The sequence below is a fragment of the Plectropomus leopardus genome, chromosome 17, assembly GCF_008729295.1.
Source record: "Plectropomus leopardus isolate mb chromosome 17, YSFRI_Pleo_2.0, whole genome shotgun sequence".
Classification (NCBI taxonomy): domain Eukaryota; kingdom Metazoa; phylum Chordata; class Actinopteri; order Perciformes; family Serranidae; genus Plectropomus; species Plectropomus leopardus.
In genome coordinates, this window is record NC_056479.1 from 2,905,625 (window position 1) to 2,922,930 (window position 17,306).

The window sequence follows — 17,306 nt, forward strand, 5'->3', positions numbered from 1 at the left end:
AGACATCAAGCACTGTGCAAGAAGAGTCCTTCAGGCGAGTCAGAGCACGAGTATACACACACACACACATGCACGCACACACACAGTTGTAGTCGCACTCACACATGTATATACACACAGATGCACCGTCTGGAACTATCGAGCATATCACAGGAAACAGGGCAATTAAGCAGCCGCAGAGAGAGAAAGAGAGGAGCCAAACCCATGTGACTAAATTCCCACAGCCACCACAACACACACACACACACACACACAAACACACACACACACTCACGCACACACTCCTGTTGGGTCGGGGGGCTCTCATTAGCCCTGTGGCTCTGAACCAGGGAGGATTAATGCCACAGTGGCTTTTCATGATCTGAACAGAAGGCGGTGTGTGTGTGTGTCTGTCTGTGTGTGTGTGTGTGTGTGTGTGTGTGTGTGTGTGTGTGTGTCCCTCAGTTGGGGTTTAGTAGGCTACCTGACTGCAAACACACTGCGACTACCCCCAGAAGTGTTGGAGAGCTGCTCAGAGTGTCTGCTTGTTACAGTGAATGAGGTTAAACTTAAGCAACATGCCACAAAAAACAAACACACTGTAGTTTTCTTTATTCATGTCACAAGGACACATGAAATTACTTGTACAATAAGAACTGTATTGACATCAAGACTAATTATGGGGGGGGGGGCTGATTATAGTTTTCCTATGATGAGGAATGTTGTCTTTCAGAAAAGTCTGTTTTAACTATACCTTTAAATATATGTTGAAACATTTTATTACTAACATTTATTCCTCCTTCCTTCAAATAAGAAGAAAAAATGAAAAAAAGGGAATATAAATGATGAATGATAAATAAAAGACCTCAAGGTGGAGGAACTCATATTTATAAGTTCTGAAATGAGTTTCATAATGTCAAGTCATAAGAACTCATTTATAATGGACATTTTAACACATCATAGTTCCGACACCACTTAGTCCGCAAGGTGTCTTGGTTTTGATTTGTGTTCCAGTTCTGTTTTGTAGAATCCAAGAACTCACATCAGGCAGGAAAACACTTTGATGAGGTTTATTTTGGAATGCAGAAAAATACAGCAGGCAAAGTCCTTCCATAATCACATCTTGTCTGGTCCATACCAACTTGATTTTCTATTCCTATCTCATATAAAACGGTGCAACATGTTGCCACATGATAAAGCACAGTCAAAGACTCATATCAGTCCTCACCTTCACCGACTTTCCGTCGTCTTCTAGCGCAAAGAAATCCTGTCCTCTTTTGTCTACATGTAGGCCTACTGTTGACTCAGCAGAGACCACACTGAATAAAAAGCTGATCGATATAGGGGAATTCATATCTGAACACCACAGAATGCCTGAGAGCTTTACTGCATGAAAGAAATGAATTGGATGAATTTTGTGTTTTACTTTAAATAAAAAAGGCATTTTCACCATAACTTGGTGCATAAAAATTCAGCAGAATGTGTTTTGACTTTCAGAATTTCCTGGAGGGCATCTAGACCCCTGTTTTCTCTCTGGCTGCTGTTTGGGATCAATAATTAAACCTAATTTGAATTTGAATCTGTTAAATTTCTAAATGATGCATTTGTTTATATATGTATAAGTAAAAAAAATGGAATATTAAAAATATAAGAAAAATAAATGGCTAAAAAAATAAATATAATATGTAAACTGGGAATGGCCAAAAATTACACCAAAATTGAGCATTCAACTGAAAATGGCTAACTTCCAGATAGGTTTAGGGTGTGGCTCCAAGAGACTTTTTTGTAGATTTTGGGACGTTACATGTGTCACTTTGCCACTTTTCATAGCTGTAGGTAAAACAAGCTGCAGGGGCTCCTTCATTGAAATTTTGTTGGGGGTGCTACTGACACATTACCTCACACCTGAGAATGAGACCCATAAAATATCAAATTTCACATCAGTTCTGATAAATGGGCAAAGTTGAATGAGTTTAATAGTATGATAAAGTCCTCAAAAGGCAATGCATTTCAGATAATAATAATAATGATAATAATAATAATACGAACACCACAGAAAACATAATTGTTTAAGAGCTTCAAGTAAAAATAAGCGCTGAAATAAATAAAACACACTTGGGTTCTTAATAAAACGTAAAGTGATGCAAACGTAAAGTGCTGTAAGTGTAAAAGTATTTTTTTAAACAACAAACAAAAAGCAAAGAAACAAAAAAACAACAACAAATAAAAACCCAAAACAAAACAAAGAAACAAAAACTCAAGGGTTAGGTTGATATTCAGATAGTGGGACACACATCTCGACGGGAAACAGTCTTGGACGCAACATCGGCCGGGGGAAAACACAGCCAAGAAGAGAAATTTGGCAGAGGATTTTTTCCAGGTGTTGCACGCGGCTCCGCCCTCGTGCCGCCCGTCCCCCGCCCCCCTGTCACCCCGGGTCCAGGCTGCAGCCTGCGGGCAGCCGAGCAGGGGGGCAGGGGGGCCGGGCCACAGACACGCCGGTGCTCCTGGAGTCTGCTCGGACAGACATCGAGGACACACACACCGAGAGGACAGCGAGGGACACGGCTCGGTCTGCCTGCAAACATCACTCCAGCTCTGTTTTATCGGGGAATACAAGTTTTGCGTCGAGTTCCGTTGTTTGTTCGGCTCGGAGCGGCATCACGGAGCTTCTGCACTCAGCCAGGATGTCGGAACTTTCCGTCAATGACCACCTCGAAGGGATTTTATCAGATTTTGAAGGTATGTAGGCTGTAATATTGGATTACTTTACTGCTGCCTGTTTTGTTGGCATGCAATTAAAGCAAAGTTGTAGCTTCAGGCTCTTTCACCTTCTCTGTTTAAAAACTCGTGTTTGTACGGGGGCTAAACGGTGCTAAATGCGCTTTCTGAGCTAGGTGGACTACTTTTCCCGAAAATTAGACTATTTGCTGACAGGTGCGCAATAACACACCGCAAACAACCACCTGCAATAAAAATCAGATTCTTTGACTTTGTAGTTAAAAACAGAGCTGGAACAATTAGTCCATGTATTTATAGATTGTTCAAAATAGACAATGAAATGAAAACATATAAATGTTTTGAGCCTTTACACATGGTGGAAAACTCAAATAGGCCGACATAGCGGTCCCATGGCCATTCTTTTTGACTTTACAAACATGTAACATTGTAAATGATAATTATCTATGGGGGCGTTAATTGGATTTGAATTACTTAAAAATGGAAGGAATTAAGTACAGTTAGTCAAGTATAAGTATGGATTGAATGGTTATTAGATCCAGGGTTTTTTAAAAATCATTATTAGAGACTGTTTGTTATTTATGAGAGGGGAGGGGGTGTTGCAAAAAGGGAAAGGCATGACAAATTAATCTTACACTGGGGATGGACTCTTATATTTTTTAATTAATATTTTGGCTTAGGGGAGGGGCATAAAACTTGTAATGGTATATTTTCTTCAACAAATGATGATAATTATGGTAATTATTATTATATATGTTTTTTCTTTTAAAATGTGTGATTTGTTTCCCTTCAAAATTTTGGTTACTTTTAAAGATGTTTGGCATTTTTTTCCCTTCAAAATTTTTTACAAATTTAATTTTCTTTAAAATATGGGACTTTTTTGTCTTTACAATTCTTTGGGTAATTGTTTTTTTTTAAAGTTTTGCTGATTTTTTTTCTTTTAAATTTTTGGGGGATTTTTAAAGAAAACATGCCTTTCAAAGCTTGCCAAATAACACCATTTTTCACAACCAGAAACTGTAAAAACAGAAATTATCAATGGATTTTTTTGGTGATCTTTGAACACATCATGTGGGAGGAATATTTCATGCATTTTCCCAGTGTCACTCAGGGAGGTTTAAGGAAGAAATATTTGTAGCTTTAGGGAGGGTCTAAAAAACCAGCCACAGGAATGTATGGATTACATTTACAGCCCATTAATAAATCATTTAAGTAAAATCTGGTGTTCTGAACAAAGTTGCAGAGGTTGAAGATTTTTTTTGTCTTTTTCATAAGAAGAAATAGATTGAGTCACTTCATAATGTTTGGTTTAGTGTGCCTTTAAATGAGACTTACAGTATAATTACTGGAGTCAGATGTAAAACAGCCTGGGTAGGTAAGAGAGCAGCACTAATAACATAGTGGAAGCAAAGCCTTGAGCTCCTAGTGTGTGTGTGTGTGTGTGCGTGTGTGTATGTGTGTGTGTGTGTGAGAGAGAGAGAGAGAGAGAGAGAGATAGAGCATCTCATAAGCGGACAATAGTATCTTTTTGAGGCAGTAAATGTAGCTCTGTGAATGAGCTGGCTGTTCGTCACTGTTCGATCTCTCCTGCTCGTTTCTGTGTCAGTCCACACTTTGAAGTTCCTCTGCTGAACATCAACTTTGCAGGCACAGTCCTTTTTTTCTGTGATTTTGTCAGCCCGTATTAACAATTTTAACAGTTTTCATAAAAGTGAGTATTCAACATTCCAATAACACAATAAATGAATACTTAGGCTTTACGTAAAGGGAAAATTGAGAAAATGTCTAGATAATTAACTCAAAAACATACCTACATAAAGAAAATAAACAAAAAAAGAAAAAAAAAAACCCAGCTACCTAAATTTTGCCACAAAAAAGGGAACTGCGGTCCATATTTAATAATGAGCGCAGTAAATGTTACAGGAACAAAATATGCTCTCTGGGAAGACTGTGCCCTGTTGGGCTCAAGGCCCATTAATAAATAATTTAGAGCAATTGGTAGTGGATTTTTGAAGGAAATACCAATATGAATATTTTATAGTTAAAAAAAATCTAAATCCTGTGATCAGACACCAGCCAAGCTTACAACATTTATAATAAGACATGCCAATTTTTTGATATTTTATCTATATTGTGATGTGAGACTGGATGTTGATCATTAGATTAATAGAAATATTAAAAAGACCTTCCTGCAGTAATATAATGAAATCTATAGACAACAACAACAAAGACAACAACCACAACAACAGGGGTTTCTATCTTCTGAGCACTTGAACACAGCTTTTTTAAAATACCTTTCAAAGTGAATACTAGGGTTGCAAATTGTTGGCACTTTCGTTAATTGATTAATCCATGAAGTTACTGAATCATTAGTTGATTAAAGTGTTATTAAAAAAAAAAACATGAAATTTTTGCTCATTTCAAACAATATCAACTGCATTTAATCTTCAGTCAAAGCTCACAGCAACATATTGCATATATTTTGACAGCATTTCATAGCCTATCGATGAATCGATTAAATTTCATGTTTGATCAAATTCTAAACAACCAATTAATCAATCATAGATTAATTGTTATTATCCTTAAAAGCCTGGTCCTATGTCACAGTGTGGACATGGAAAACACAGGACATATGATGTGATTGTTGTGATAAACTGCTGCCAGTGACAATAACAATACTCTATAGGCCTATTTGAAACCCTGTTAATTAGGTAAAGGTTAAAAAAAAAAGAAACTGAGAAGAAGAATGAAGAAAAGCTTTAATAACTACTGTATGAATGTCTTTGGTGTAGGGACAGTGAAGGAGGGTGAGAATGTCAAAATGAACAGACTTTGTTCTTCCCCAGGGTGATCCATCATGTCCTAGGACCCTGCAGGGACAGTACAACAAAAGCTGCCCCCTCTCCTTTTATTCTTACTTTCTTTCCACATTCTTGTGTTTAGACAGGTGTTGATCTGTGCCTCTAAACAAATTAGTGTGGCCTTTGGACGCAGACTGCCACTGTAGCTGCCTTTGCACAACTGTTGTGTATTTGACACCTGAAACCAATGTCGTAGGACAGTCACTACCTTTACTCTTCAAAAATGCAACTAGCCAAAGAAATAAAAGTAAAGATTTTTACAGAAATCAGTCGTAATTATCTTTTTGTAAAATTATAATTGTTTTTCTGGCAGTACTATGTTGACAACCTAAATACAGTCTCTGTAGTATTTTGCGCTTGATAATGTGCCACACATTTACAGTGGGGACAGATTTGGACTGCAGGCGGGCCAGTCTATTCTAGTACCTGCAATCTTTTACTATGAAACCACGCTGTTGAAACATGTGCAGAATATGGCTTGGCATTGTCTTGCTGGAATAAGCAGGGATGTCCCCTAAAAAAACATTATCTTAATGGCTGCATATGTTGCTCCAAAACCTATATGTACCTTTCAGCATTCATACTTCCTTTACGAACATTATCCCCCAAAGATGGTGGCTCTTCAACTTTGCAGTGGTAAAAATCCTGATGGTTTAGTGCAGAGGACACAACATCCATGATTTCCAGATGATTTTAAATGTGTACTCGTCAGACCACAACACACTTTTCCGCTCTGCATTAGTCCATCTCGTCCCTGATGAGCTTGGGCTCAGAGAAGTCGGTGGTGTTTATGCATGTTGTTGATGTATGGCTTTCACTTTGCACGCTAGAGTCTGCATTTGCTTTTGTAGGTGCATTGCAGACTATGTTTACACACCATAATTTCCCAAAGTGTGTCCTGAGCACATGCAGTAATATCCTTTATGCAATCATACAAGTTTTTAATGCAGTAGCATCTGAGGGGTTGAAGGTCATAGGCATTTAATATTGGTTTTCAGTCTATTTCTCCAGATTATCTGAATCATTTGAAGATACTATGGATTGTAGATGCTGAAATCCCTAAATTTCTTGCAATTCTGGGTTGAGAAACATTGATCTTAAACTATTGGACTATTTGCCCATGCAGTATTTCACTATGAACATCACACCATCTTTGCTTTTGAGCAGCTGAGCCTTTCTAGGATGCCCCTTTCATATTCAGTCATGATACTGTCACCTGTTACCAATAAACCCATTTACTTGTGGAATGTTCCAAATAGGTGTTTTGTTTTTTTTTTAGCATTTCGCAACTTTGCCAGTCTTTGTTGCTCTTGTCGCAACTATTTTGGAACATGTTGTAGTGTATCAAACATTAATAACCTTGTTTTTGTACTGTATTCAATAGAAAATAGATCAAATTGGGTTTTGCAAATCATTGCATACGGCTTTTATTCACGTTATACACAGTGTCCCAACTTTTTTGCTGTTGGGTTGTACTTGAATATGTTTATGCTGTGAATCAAACATACGGAGGCCAGATTTAAGTATTTGATCTTCTGTGCCACAGACACAACTTACTTGGTTCTCAACAATCATAAAGGCTCCATATGATCTTGTGTTGGTGGCAGTGAACCCAGTTCTTCCAGCAACTTGCTTAGGGCCGAGACCCCCAATGGAAGGAGGTCATCAGACGTGACGGATCTAAATTTGATTTGGTAACAGGGGAGCAATTGTTGATGCTGGGCTGGCCTGCCAGCTGTGGAATGCTGTGTGGAAGATAGTGTCTCATCTCCAGTGCCCACTTCTGTTTTAATCAGATGGATTGGAGCCGCCATGTAGAAGGCATGTGATTTAAGGAACAAAAATGAGTTTCATATGTGTCTTCACTCAAACGAGTAGAAAATATTTTTCCCCATCGTAAAGGTAAATCATTGAATAATACTGGCATTCAAAACATTCAGAGTTTTGTAGAATTATTCAGTATAATATTTTTGAAAAACCTACAGAATGTACGAGTAGTGAGTCAGAGCCTTAAATTTGATTTATGGAGCACAATGGATGCATTTTAGAAGTAAAGGACACCTGATTACTGCATTTACTGTGTTGTTTAAATGTGTGTAGTGTGAGACATGTATGCTTAGTGTCCACTTTGTTAGGTACAGTTGTTCAGTCTAAAAACCCCTGGCAACGAACCAAACAACAGTCCTTTGTTGTTTTACCCTCCAACAACTACCAGCAAACTTCACACTTCCCATGCTGTCTGTACCCAGGATGTGAATGCAGCACACTGGTCGAATTTTAGAGGTGACTGTGGTGTTACCACAGCTTCGCTAAGCTTGTCTTATAGTTGTAAGGGGCATCACTTGGGTTTTTTTTTTGGCAAAATTTTGTATTAATTCCCTAAATTAATACTTTTTGAGCTTCTCCTACTGAGTTACTACAATTTTTAGAGCTGTCCCAAATATTTTTGGTGCTTTGAAGTTTTATTGACAGTTACTCGCAAATATTCAAAGCTTGGACTGATAGTGACAGGACCTGGATGGGTGGGGATTCGGGGGGGCGATCAATCATATCTATAGAATCTAATCAACCATCTGCACCTGAGCTGACTTAACTAACACTGTGTGTGTGTGTGTGTGTGTGTGTGAGAGAGAGAAAGTGATAAAGAGAGGGAAGAGAATACCACCACGTGCAAACGTAAAAACAACGAATAGGAGGTTTTTCTTTTTTTAAATTGACATGTTTCCATTAGGCATATTTTATATTTGCAGTTTCAATGCACGCAACTTGAGGGTTAATGGAAACTTGCTACATGATGGCATTTCTGAGTAGCCCAACTTATTCTGGAAATGATGTTTAATTGCATTTGAGTGTGAGGGTACATTCCTCCATGTTCTGGAGTCCATTTCATTTTTTAAAGATGGGGATAAACATAAGAGTCACTTGTGCTAATCAGCAGACTAAGTAGAGGCAGCGGACGGTGTTTACTTGATTGGAGGGAGAGACAGGAGCGTTGGGGCCCTTGGGTGACATGGGAGATTAGGAGAGGTCAACGGGGGCTGAGGGCTACCCGCCCAGCCCTGTCACATCCTGGTACTGCACTACAGCAGGGCGCGAACCCTGCTAAGATCAGAGGGGGGTCCCATGACTTACTGACCCAGTGACCACACACACACACACACACACACACACACACACACACACAGCTCGTTGTCTTTGCTCATGACATGGTACATTCCAGTCTGCATCAACGCAGTGGAGCACACACACTGACAGAAAACACTGATCAGTTTGTGTTTTCTATTTGCCATTAACACAAAATGAAACAACGGTGAGCTACATAGGTTGTGCATATTAACATGCATGTGCTCACATGTTGCGCACACACTTTCCCCTGATCTCACGGACAAGCGTTTTCACCTCACCAGTCTAAATCCCTCACTGTCTTGAGCCCATGATCACACACGCACACGCACACACACACACGCACGCACCCACCCACACACACACACACACACACACACACACACACACACACACACACACACACAGGTAGCACTCGATGTGTCTTGGTGCCAAGTCATTCTTCCATAATAGATCAGAACTTGGCACGACATCAGTGCAGGCTGCCTGGTACTCAGACATGTCTGGGGCTGTCAGGCCCTTAAGACACACTGGATCAGTTCTAATGAACCAATGGGAGAGCGAGCACAAAACCATTACTGCAGGGAAAGTGTGAAGAACAAAATACCAAAGGTTCAAATTCAGTATCATGATCTCAGTTTCTAATGTTCCCTTTGCACGCCTGTATACCTTAGTGATCTAATTGCGCTGAACTATGCTCACCGAATATATTAATTTGCTGGAAACAAGGCTCCCATGGCTGATTGGTGAATGGTTGAAAACATGTACACCAATTAGGTGCTAATTAGTTAAGCCATGTCTTCAAGTACCCAAAACCATGTCATCTGTAGTTATGTATCTACTTGACGTGCTGCTGGTTGTGTCTGGTTGCTGATATAGAGCGGCCCAGGGGTGACGGTTTCCTGTAGGCCAACCTGGAAGCTGATGTTGCCCTTATACCTACATCCAAAGCCTATGGGATTTTTCCATTGGGTTTTAGATTAGGGTTCAATAGATTGTCGACCTGGTCGATTTTTGGGGCCGATATTTGGCATTTTGAGGATTATCTGTATTGGCATTTTATTTGAATTCTGAGTTAAATTAAAATTAGTAATCGGAAAAGTGTGGGAAGGCAGAATGCAATCCATGCAAAAAAAAAAGTCAGCATAGGAGGAACTTTTACATTATAAAACCTCAGGGAGCTACTTTTAGTCATTCATTTTTTTTATTTGAATTTTCACTGAGCTTTGTAAAAAAAGTGAACTTGCTGAAAATTATGTTGAAAGTTTCAGTTTTCTTGAAACATTTGCTTAAAGCATTTTAAAAGTTTTGTGTTGGAGTGTGAGAAATATTCCAAATTCTACATGTGAACAGAAATATTTTCATTTCTATTGTAAATGTATATCAGTTCCAAGTATCGTCGGTATCATTAAGTTCTAATAATTGGTATCGGTATTGGCCCTAAAAAAAAACCCAATATTGGTCGACCTGTAGTTTGGATTATTGCAGAAAATAAACTCTGTGGTAAACACATATTTATAATACTTACACGTTTTGTCTTGTGAGATAATCTTTACAAATGAACGCTTTTAGGATTTTTGAAGCCTAAACATGATTGCCAGATGTAAATAAACAAACTGCACTACTGTTGTGTTGCCACCACTACGAGGCTGTAAAGCAGTGTTTGGTGCGGCTCCGTGTGATGATGTTCTGTAGTCTCATTTAGCTACTTGTCAGCAACCACCTTTTTTAAAACAAAAATGCCACAAAGTGAAAGTCTATTCAGCTTGTATTAACCACAGACCTTATTTTAGACATCTAACCAAAAAAAAAAAAAAACATTAAAAAAAACTCATTGACTTATAGGTGAGGGAACTGGAGGTTTACTGGGTTTTAGGACTCATTACTGGGATTGTGTATGGAATATCCACAGAAGTAAACATGCCGGCACAAGGTAGAGTACCTGCTCTGGATAAGGGGAAGGCTGAAGCGTACAGGGAGACAGGATGGACCCACCAACCCGTGGGTTGATTAGAGAAAATAAAACCCAGTAAACCCCCAGTTCCCTCACAAATATATATATATATATATATATATATATATAATTGAAATATTTCTCTTGCATTGTTGATAATTGGACTAAGGTTGATGAACAGTTCATTTGTCAACTCCTGGTTGGTATTCCAGAAAGCAGGTTATGTGAAACTCTGAGTATGTTAACCCTGAGATGAGGAAAAACTCTATTCTATATGTTCCAGAAAGAGAATCAAGTCAAACTCAAGTTAAATAATTAGTATTTTATTGAATTTTCATTTACACAAGACCAAGATTTTTAGTCTACAAATCGATGATACCAGTGTGGATAAAATAAAGAAAAATTAAAAAATAAAATATAAAATGAATATATTAAAAACAATAAAATAAAACAAAACCCCAATAATAAATTACATTTAAAAAGCATCCAAACATCCAAACAGCTAAAATACCACCATACAATAAAAGACAGTAAACAAAATCAATAATCAAATATCAGTCAGCTGAATAAAAGTACTACCCCCACATTTGTATGCACCATAATGTAATACACAATCATTATAGTAATTCTCATTCCCATGAAGAAAATTAATATTGTGTTGACGGTTTGAGCTTTGTATCAATATTAAATGATCATTTACTCAGCAGGATATTAGGCGAGAGGACATATATGTGTTAAAACAGCATTCTGTTGGGGGTTTAAATGACTACATGTTGAAATAGCAACTGAAGGAATATTTACTCTGTTTCACGTAAAATATGAATAAAACCAAAGTGAGGTCAGCCTGCAATCATGCCTGAGTGAAATATGCCTCATCTTTCTGATCTTTTTATATGTTTCATTTTCAGTTGCTTCAAAGTGCATTTTCCCCTTCTGGGATTGCACCTAAATGTAAATCAAAATGTATTCAATCCACCACTTTTTCACCTGTATGCTACGATTTTAATAAAGTGTGGTTAATGTTTAGTCAATAGACATGTGCATTCAAACATGCGCATGGACACAAATGACACAGGCAGCGATTTTCTCCCATGAGGCTTTTCTCTCCTTAGTTACTGCAACTGTGTTACTTTTCTTTCTAAATATGGGCTAACATTCGGCGTAGGCAGCATTAGGACCTCTATGGGGTAAAGTAGCTTGGTTTCTGTTTCTCAGCGGTTGCCATGGTGAATTGAGGTATCGGGTCTCCATTGATGATGGCTTTTTATTTAGGTTGTTCACGCGCTGAACTCACATATTTAGAGCTGATTGAACTTATTCAGATCGGCTGTTCTGGAACCAAGTACTCCGAGTTTCCCATCTCAGAGTAAATCGACTCAGAGTTCAGGGTTAGACTCAGAGTTTGTTAAACCTCCTTTCTGGAATACCCCCCTGGTGTTCTGAACAACACAGAATAGGAAGAGCTAAGTGCAGAATAGATGTTCAGCGCATCGTCACGCAGCTGGTGTTTGTAGTGCATCGACAAAAACCATTGAAGCATTGAAAAAAACGTTTGCCTCAATAAAAACGCTTTGGTGGATATTGCCCACAAGAATGAGTGCAAGATTCGTGGCTTTCTGCTAACCTCACAATAGATGAGAACAACACCTGTAACTATGGTTACATCCACATCAAAGATGGCAACAGCTGTAGCCTCAGCTCTAGAAGAAAAAAAATGATTCACGACAAAAACAAGACTAAAGGAGACAAATATTTAGATGATTTAAATGTCATTAGAACTCACAAAAAACGGAATAAATGGAAACTAATCACATGCTCAGCCCTGCAGGTTTGAAAGGTGGCTGTTAAAAGCTTCATCCATTATTATCTTCTCATTATAAAAACTGTATGTAGAGATGTCTAATTCTGAGTAACATTTTCTTGGGAGGACACATTGCTTTTAAGTTTTACAAATTTCATTTCTTACTGCTGTGTGCACAACAAAACCAATGTCATCCACATTTGTTGGTTTTTTGACTAATAATGCCTGGCTATAACAAGGGGTAATTGTGACTTTATACAACATCTGCCTGTCACCTGGAGTGACAACATCTTTCCTTCATTAAACAGGCGTGAAGCGCTGGCAGTTAAACTTTGGACACACTGTCCCTTTAATAGACTCCAGCCTCTGTCCAATATTTTTCAGGCAACAGGTGCTTATGAGGCAAATAGTAGCCAGACATCTCTTTCTCTGTGTGTGTGTGTGTGTGTGTGTGTGTGTGTGCTTGCGCACGTGTGTTTTTGCATGTTTATGAGTCCTCAGGCACTGTGTTATTTTCAGTGTTACAACATTGCGACGGTCTGCTTGGAATGTGTCTTCCAGATGTGGTTTTAGTAAGTGGAAGTTGTCTTAATGTGTTTTTTCGTGCGTGTGTGGGTTTTTGTGTGTGTGTGTGGCTGAGAGAGAGTGTCTGCCCTGTGTTGTGTTGGCTGCAGTATGCATTTGTCTAAACATAACTGCAGGTTTTCGTGTGTGCGTTCGCACGTGTCACTACACATGCTGTCTTGTCTGTCAGAGGGTTCTACCTGTGTGGAATGTGCAGACAAGGGGGGATTGGACATGGACATGCCCAAACTCAGCATCCCCCTCATTGTGTGTCCACAGGACAGTCTCCCATCCTCTCAGTGCTAACTGGTTCCCAGATCAACACATCTTACTGGCTTGTAGCTGGTTACTCATCAGAGGGCCAAGTTTTGTAAAGAATCGACAGAATGCTTTCCTCAGTTTTCTCACACTTCAACTACAACATACTGTAACTTTACCCATGGGTATGCTGTGTTGTTAACACTAAATGATGTAATAAATATTAATATATATATATATATATATATATATATATTTTGGATATATAGGAGGATTTATTCACTGTAAGCTGGAAACAAGCAAACACCTCTGCAGGTCATATGTTAATAGTATTTGCAGGTCGTAGTGTTGCTCCATGGTTGCAAAATGTGACTCAGTAGTCACGGTCTGGAGCTCTGCAAAAGCCCTGCATTGTGTGTGTGTGTTTGTGTATGTATGTGTGTGTGTGTGTGTGTGTGAGGCACAGGGCCCTAGGAGAGAGGGGGAAAATGAAATGCGACACCGTCTTGTGCTAAATCCCCATGTTCAGTATCACTTCTCAGCTGCTCCACGTTTATTTGTTTTGGTGCTGTGCATTGTGTAGACGCCCCCTCAGCACAGACAACTCAGACAGATGCAAAGTGCCATGCTGCTGTCTAGTTAGTGTTTTGTTTGTGCTACATTCAATGCATGTTTTCATCTTTTTATACTTAAAACAAAAAAAGACACTGCACAGGAAGTGCTGCATTTTACTTCACCAGTTTGTGTAATCAGTAGAATAGAATACATTTTGCTTTAAAGAATCTCCATCATCTTTTATAATATAGCAAGGGCATTTGGTGTTCATAGGGACAGCACACACACAGCATGGATTTCCTCTTGGAGGGAATGTGATTCTGACCAGCTGAACTGGAGGCCAGTTGTTCCATGTTTTCCTTCCTCTGGTGTTCTGGCCTTTTGCCAAAAGCTGCAACAACTGCAGCTCTTCACTGGCCAGTGTTTACAGACTTCAGAGCGAGAGGACACATTAGCCCCTTTCACGCACGCTCCTCAATACGTTAAAGTCACAAAGCAGTCTGTAGGAGTGACACCTGAGACATTTAAGTCACATTAATAGCACAAGTCTGAACTGATGTCACATGGACATTAAGGAAGAAGCAGCATAGGTGTTAAATGTGTATATTATGTTCACCTTTATAAAACATTTCTTACTTATTATCTTAAAAAACATGAATGAGAATTTTAAGTTGCTGAGGAGACTCTTTTCATGTCAAGTAGATGTAGAATATTTATTTATTTTGAACGTATAAATCAAACAGAAAAATAAGAATAAAAATAGAAATAAAAATTGATAATAACCAATGCTTAATGAATAGATTAGAACAAGCAACAAGAAATTGCAATTTATATGCTTGAAAAGGAGTAGGAGGAAGTATAAACTTGTTTCCTACCCCTTCTCAGCTAATCCGTTAATCTGTGAACTTCATCACCAGCAAATATACATACACTTACATATTCATACATGCATACCAATATTTAATGAATAGAATGTGTATATTTGTGTGCACCTGCACACAACCTGCAACCACAGTTTATGCACAGTAATTCAAGTTGTGTGTTTATAAAATGAGGTTGAACAAAAACATTTTAATTAGACGAGCACTTCCTCTCTATAATTTAAGCATTCATGGCATTATGAGTATTCAGTCAGTTGCTTTACATCTAACATGTGAGTTAATAATTTAATTTTAATCTTTAATTTAATGAGAATCTCAGCTGAAATTATTATTAATAATAATAATAATTATAATAATAATAACTTAGCCCCTTTCATGTAAGAAATGCAGCCCAGTGTGCTTTACAAGAAAGAAATTACATACACCAATTGCTTTCTGACAAAAGACATAGAGGACCTAAATACATAATAAAACCTCCATGTAAAAATAAAATAAGATCAGAATAGAATACACAGAATGCTAAAAATAGAGTGTATAGAACACACACTACAGGCAGTGTGTTCTAGAGCTTTAGGGCGTAACTGACAAACGCTGCATCCCCAATTTTCTTCTGGCTATTTTTGGGAACCTCCAATAAACCAGCTGCATATGATTGCAGTCATTCATCTTGTCAATCCATACGTGTCCACTGTCAGACTTTATAACTTATGCAGCAAAATTCTATTATAAATGATAAAAGTTCAGAAAACTCATCGTACCGTTCACTCCCTTGCTCTCATGATAGTCATTAATTAGGGACACTACATCTCATGCGTCAGCTACAAAATCTCACTTGAGATTGAGGCTCCTTTACGGTATTGGTTCTGTCATGTCGGAATAAAGCTGCAGAGAACATTTACACCAAAAAAGCAATTTTTAAAAAGCAATTGCATAAAGAGATATCCATATTCTAGCAATGAAAAGGACTATAGTTGGTAGACTGATCACAATGCAAAGATACCATGGCTTGAACTGATTGGTGTCTGTCTTGGTGTATGTAAGCTAAAAAAAAACTTGAATCACAAGGAACGCATTTCAATAATATAAAGGAGCTTTAGTGTGATTACATGGACATGAATAACCTATTTATGAGGCTTATCCTGGTTATGACCGTACTTGGAATATTGTGTTTACATGAACAAATTGAAATTGGATTATTCCTATTATTCCTATATTTTTGGAAACATCTTCAAATGGTCTGCATTTGATCTGGGCCATTCCGTCTTCCTGTTGAATTGGCAAACTTTTACTGCCATATCTGGAGCTGGCGAATGATCAGTTCAACATCAACCTGGTAAGCACAAGCTAACACAGCAGCAGCGACATACAACAAGCACAGAGAGGTTAAACAATCCCAACAAACACACAAAGAAACCAAAACAGCTCGATTTTGTTGTTAAACCTGTTAGGTAAAGTTATCTGTGTGATGTTAACAGTTAGCCCTGTCACTGTGTCCGGCATGGAGCTCATACTCCCACAGCAGCAGCTTCAGCAGCAAAGTATTTTTTCAAAGGAACAAGCATTTTTCATGTTCCTTTTTCAAAAATGTACTTCTGTTTTATTCAAGAATATTTTTTATCCAGTAATCTATTTTTTACCACAGCCATGCTACTGAGTCACCGTTATTTCTGAGGGTGCTAATGATACGCTTCACTTAAAACACTGCTCACCACTTTGAATTGTGTCAACCTGTCACTACCACAGTGTAAGACATGGGAGCAGTAGATGAAGATACCCAACATCTTTCATTACCAAAAGGCAAAACCCTTTTTCTACGTCACTCCAGAAGTGAAACAGTGTTCAAAAACCAGGATAAGGTGTAGACATGCAACGGTATCCCAGTTTCTTTCGTAGTACACCAGGTAATATATCTGTGTGTCTGAAAATGGGATATGGTGTTTAAATGCTTAAACACATGAGGGGATACTCCTCCAAACACCTGACACTAAAAAATCTGATTAAATATGGGTTACTCATGTCCATATAAATGCACTAATTGTTTCTTTAATATAAAATTGACTTTGATTGCTTCACTAATCATAAACCCAGAAATATTAGGTTTTATAATTATGCTCGCTGAACTTAACAAAAGTTCACAAATGCAGCATAACGGGGGAAGATGAAGCACAGCACTCACATGCAAGACTGTTTATACAGGAAGCGAGCTATCATCACATACGCTGACCCCCCCCCTCCCACACACACACACACACACAAAAACACACCTATCCCAGTGAGCTGACCTGCAATGGCCATGAAAGGACGCTTCACACATCTGCACACACGCCTACACACACTTTCCCATAAACTCAGTCATGGCTCTGAGAGAATGCAGCACAGTGTGCGCTAATGTGTGTGTGTGTGTGTGTGTGAGAGAGAGAGAGAGCGAGAGACAGAGAGAGACTTTGAGCATCTCTCTTTATCAGATTAAGTTGGCATTGTGTAAGAGAAAAGGATTAGGGTCTGCACAACTGTGAGCACAGAGGGAGTGGAGCCAAATGTAGACAGCTCAAACACACACACACACACACACACACACACACACTAACATG

At 38.5% G+C, this 17,306-nt stretch overlaps 1 protein-coding gene across 1 annotated transcript in view; it reads left to right on the forward strand.

Annotated features, from left to right (window-relative positions):
• Positions 1 to 2,486: 2,486 nt before the first annotated feature.
• The window catches only part of LOC121956082, a 99,888-nt gene continuing 85,068 nt past the window's right edge, over positions 2,487 to 17,306 (forward strand). The window contains exon 1 of the mRNA XM_042504171.1: positions 2,487 to 2,721. Coding sequence (XP_042360105.1) covers positions 2,667 to 2,721 — 55 coding nt within the window. The 5' untranslated portion in view covers positions 2,487 to 2,666. The remainder of the gene's footprint in view (positions 2,722 to 17,306) is intronic.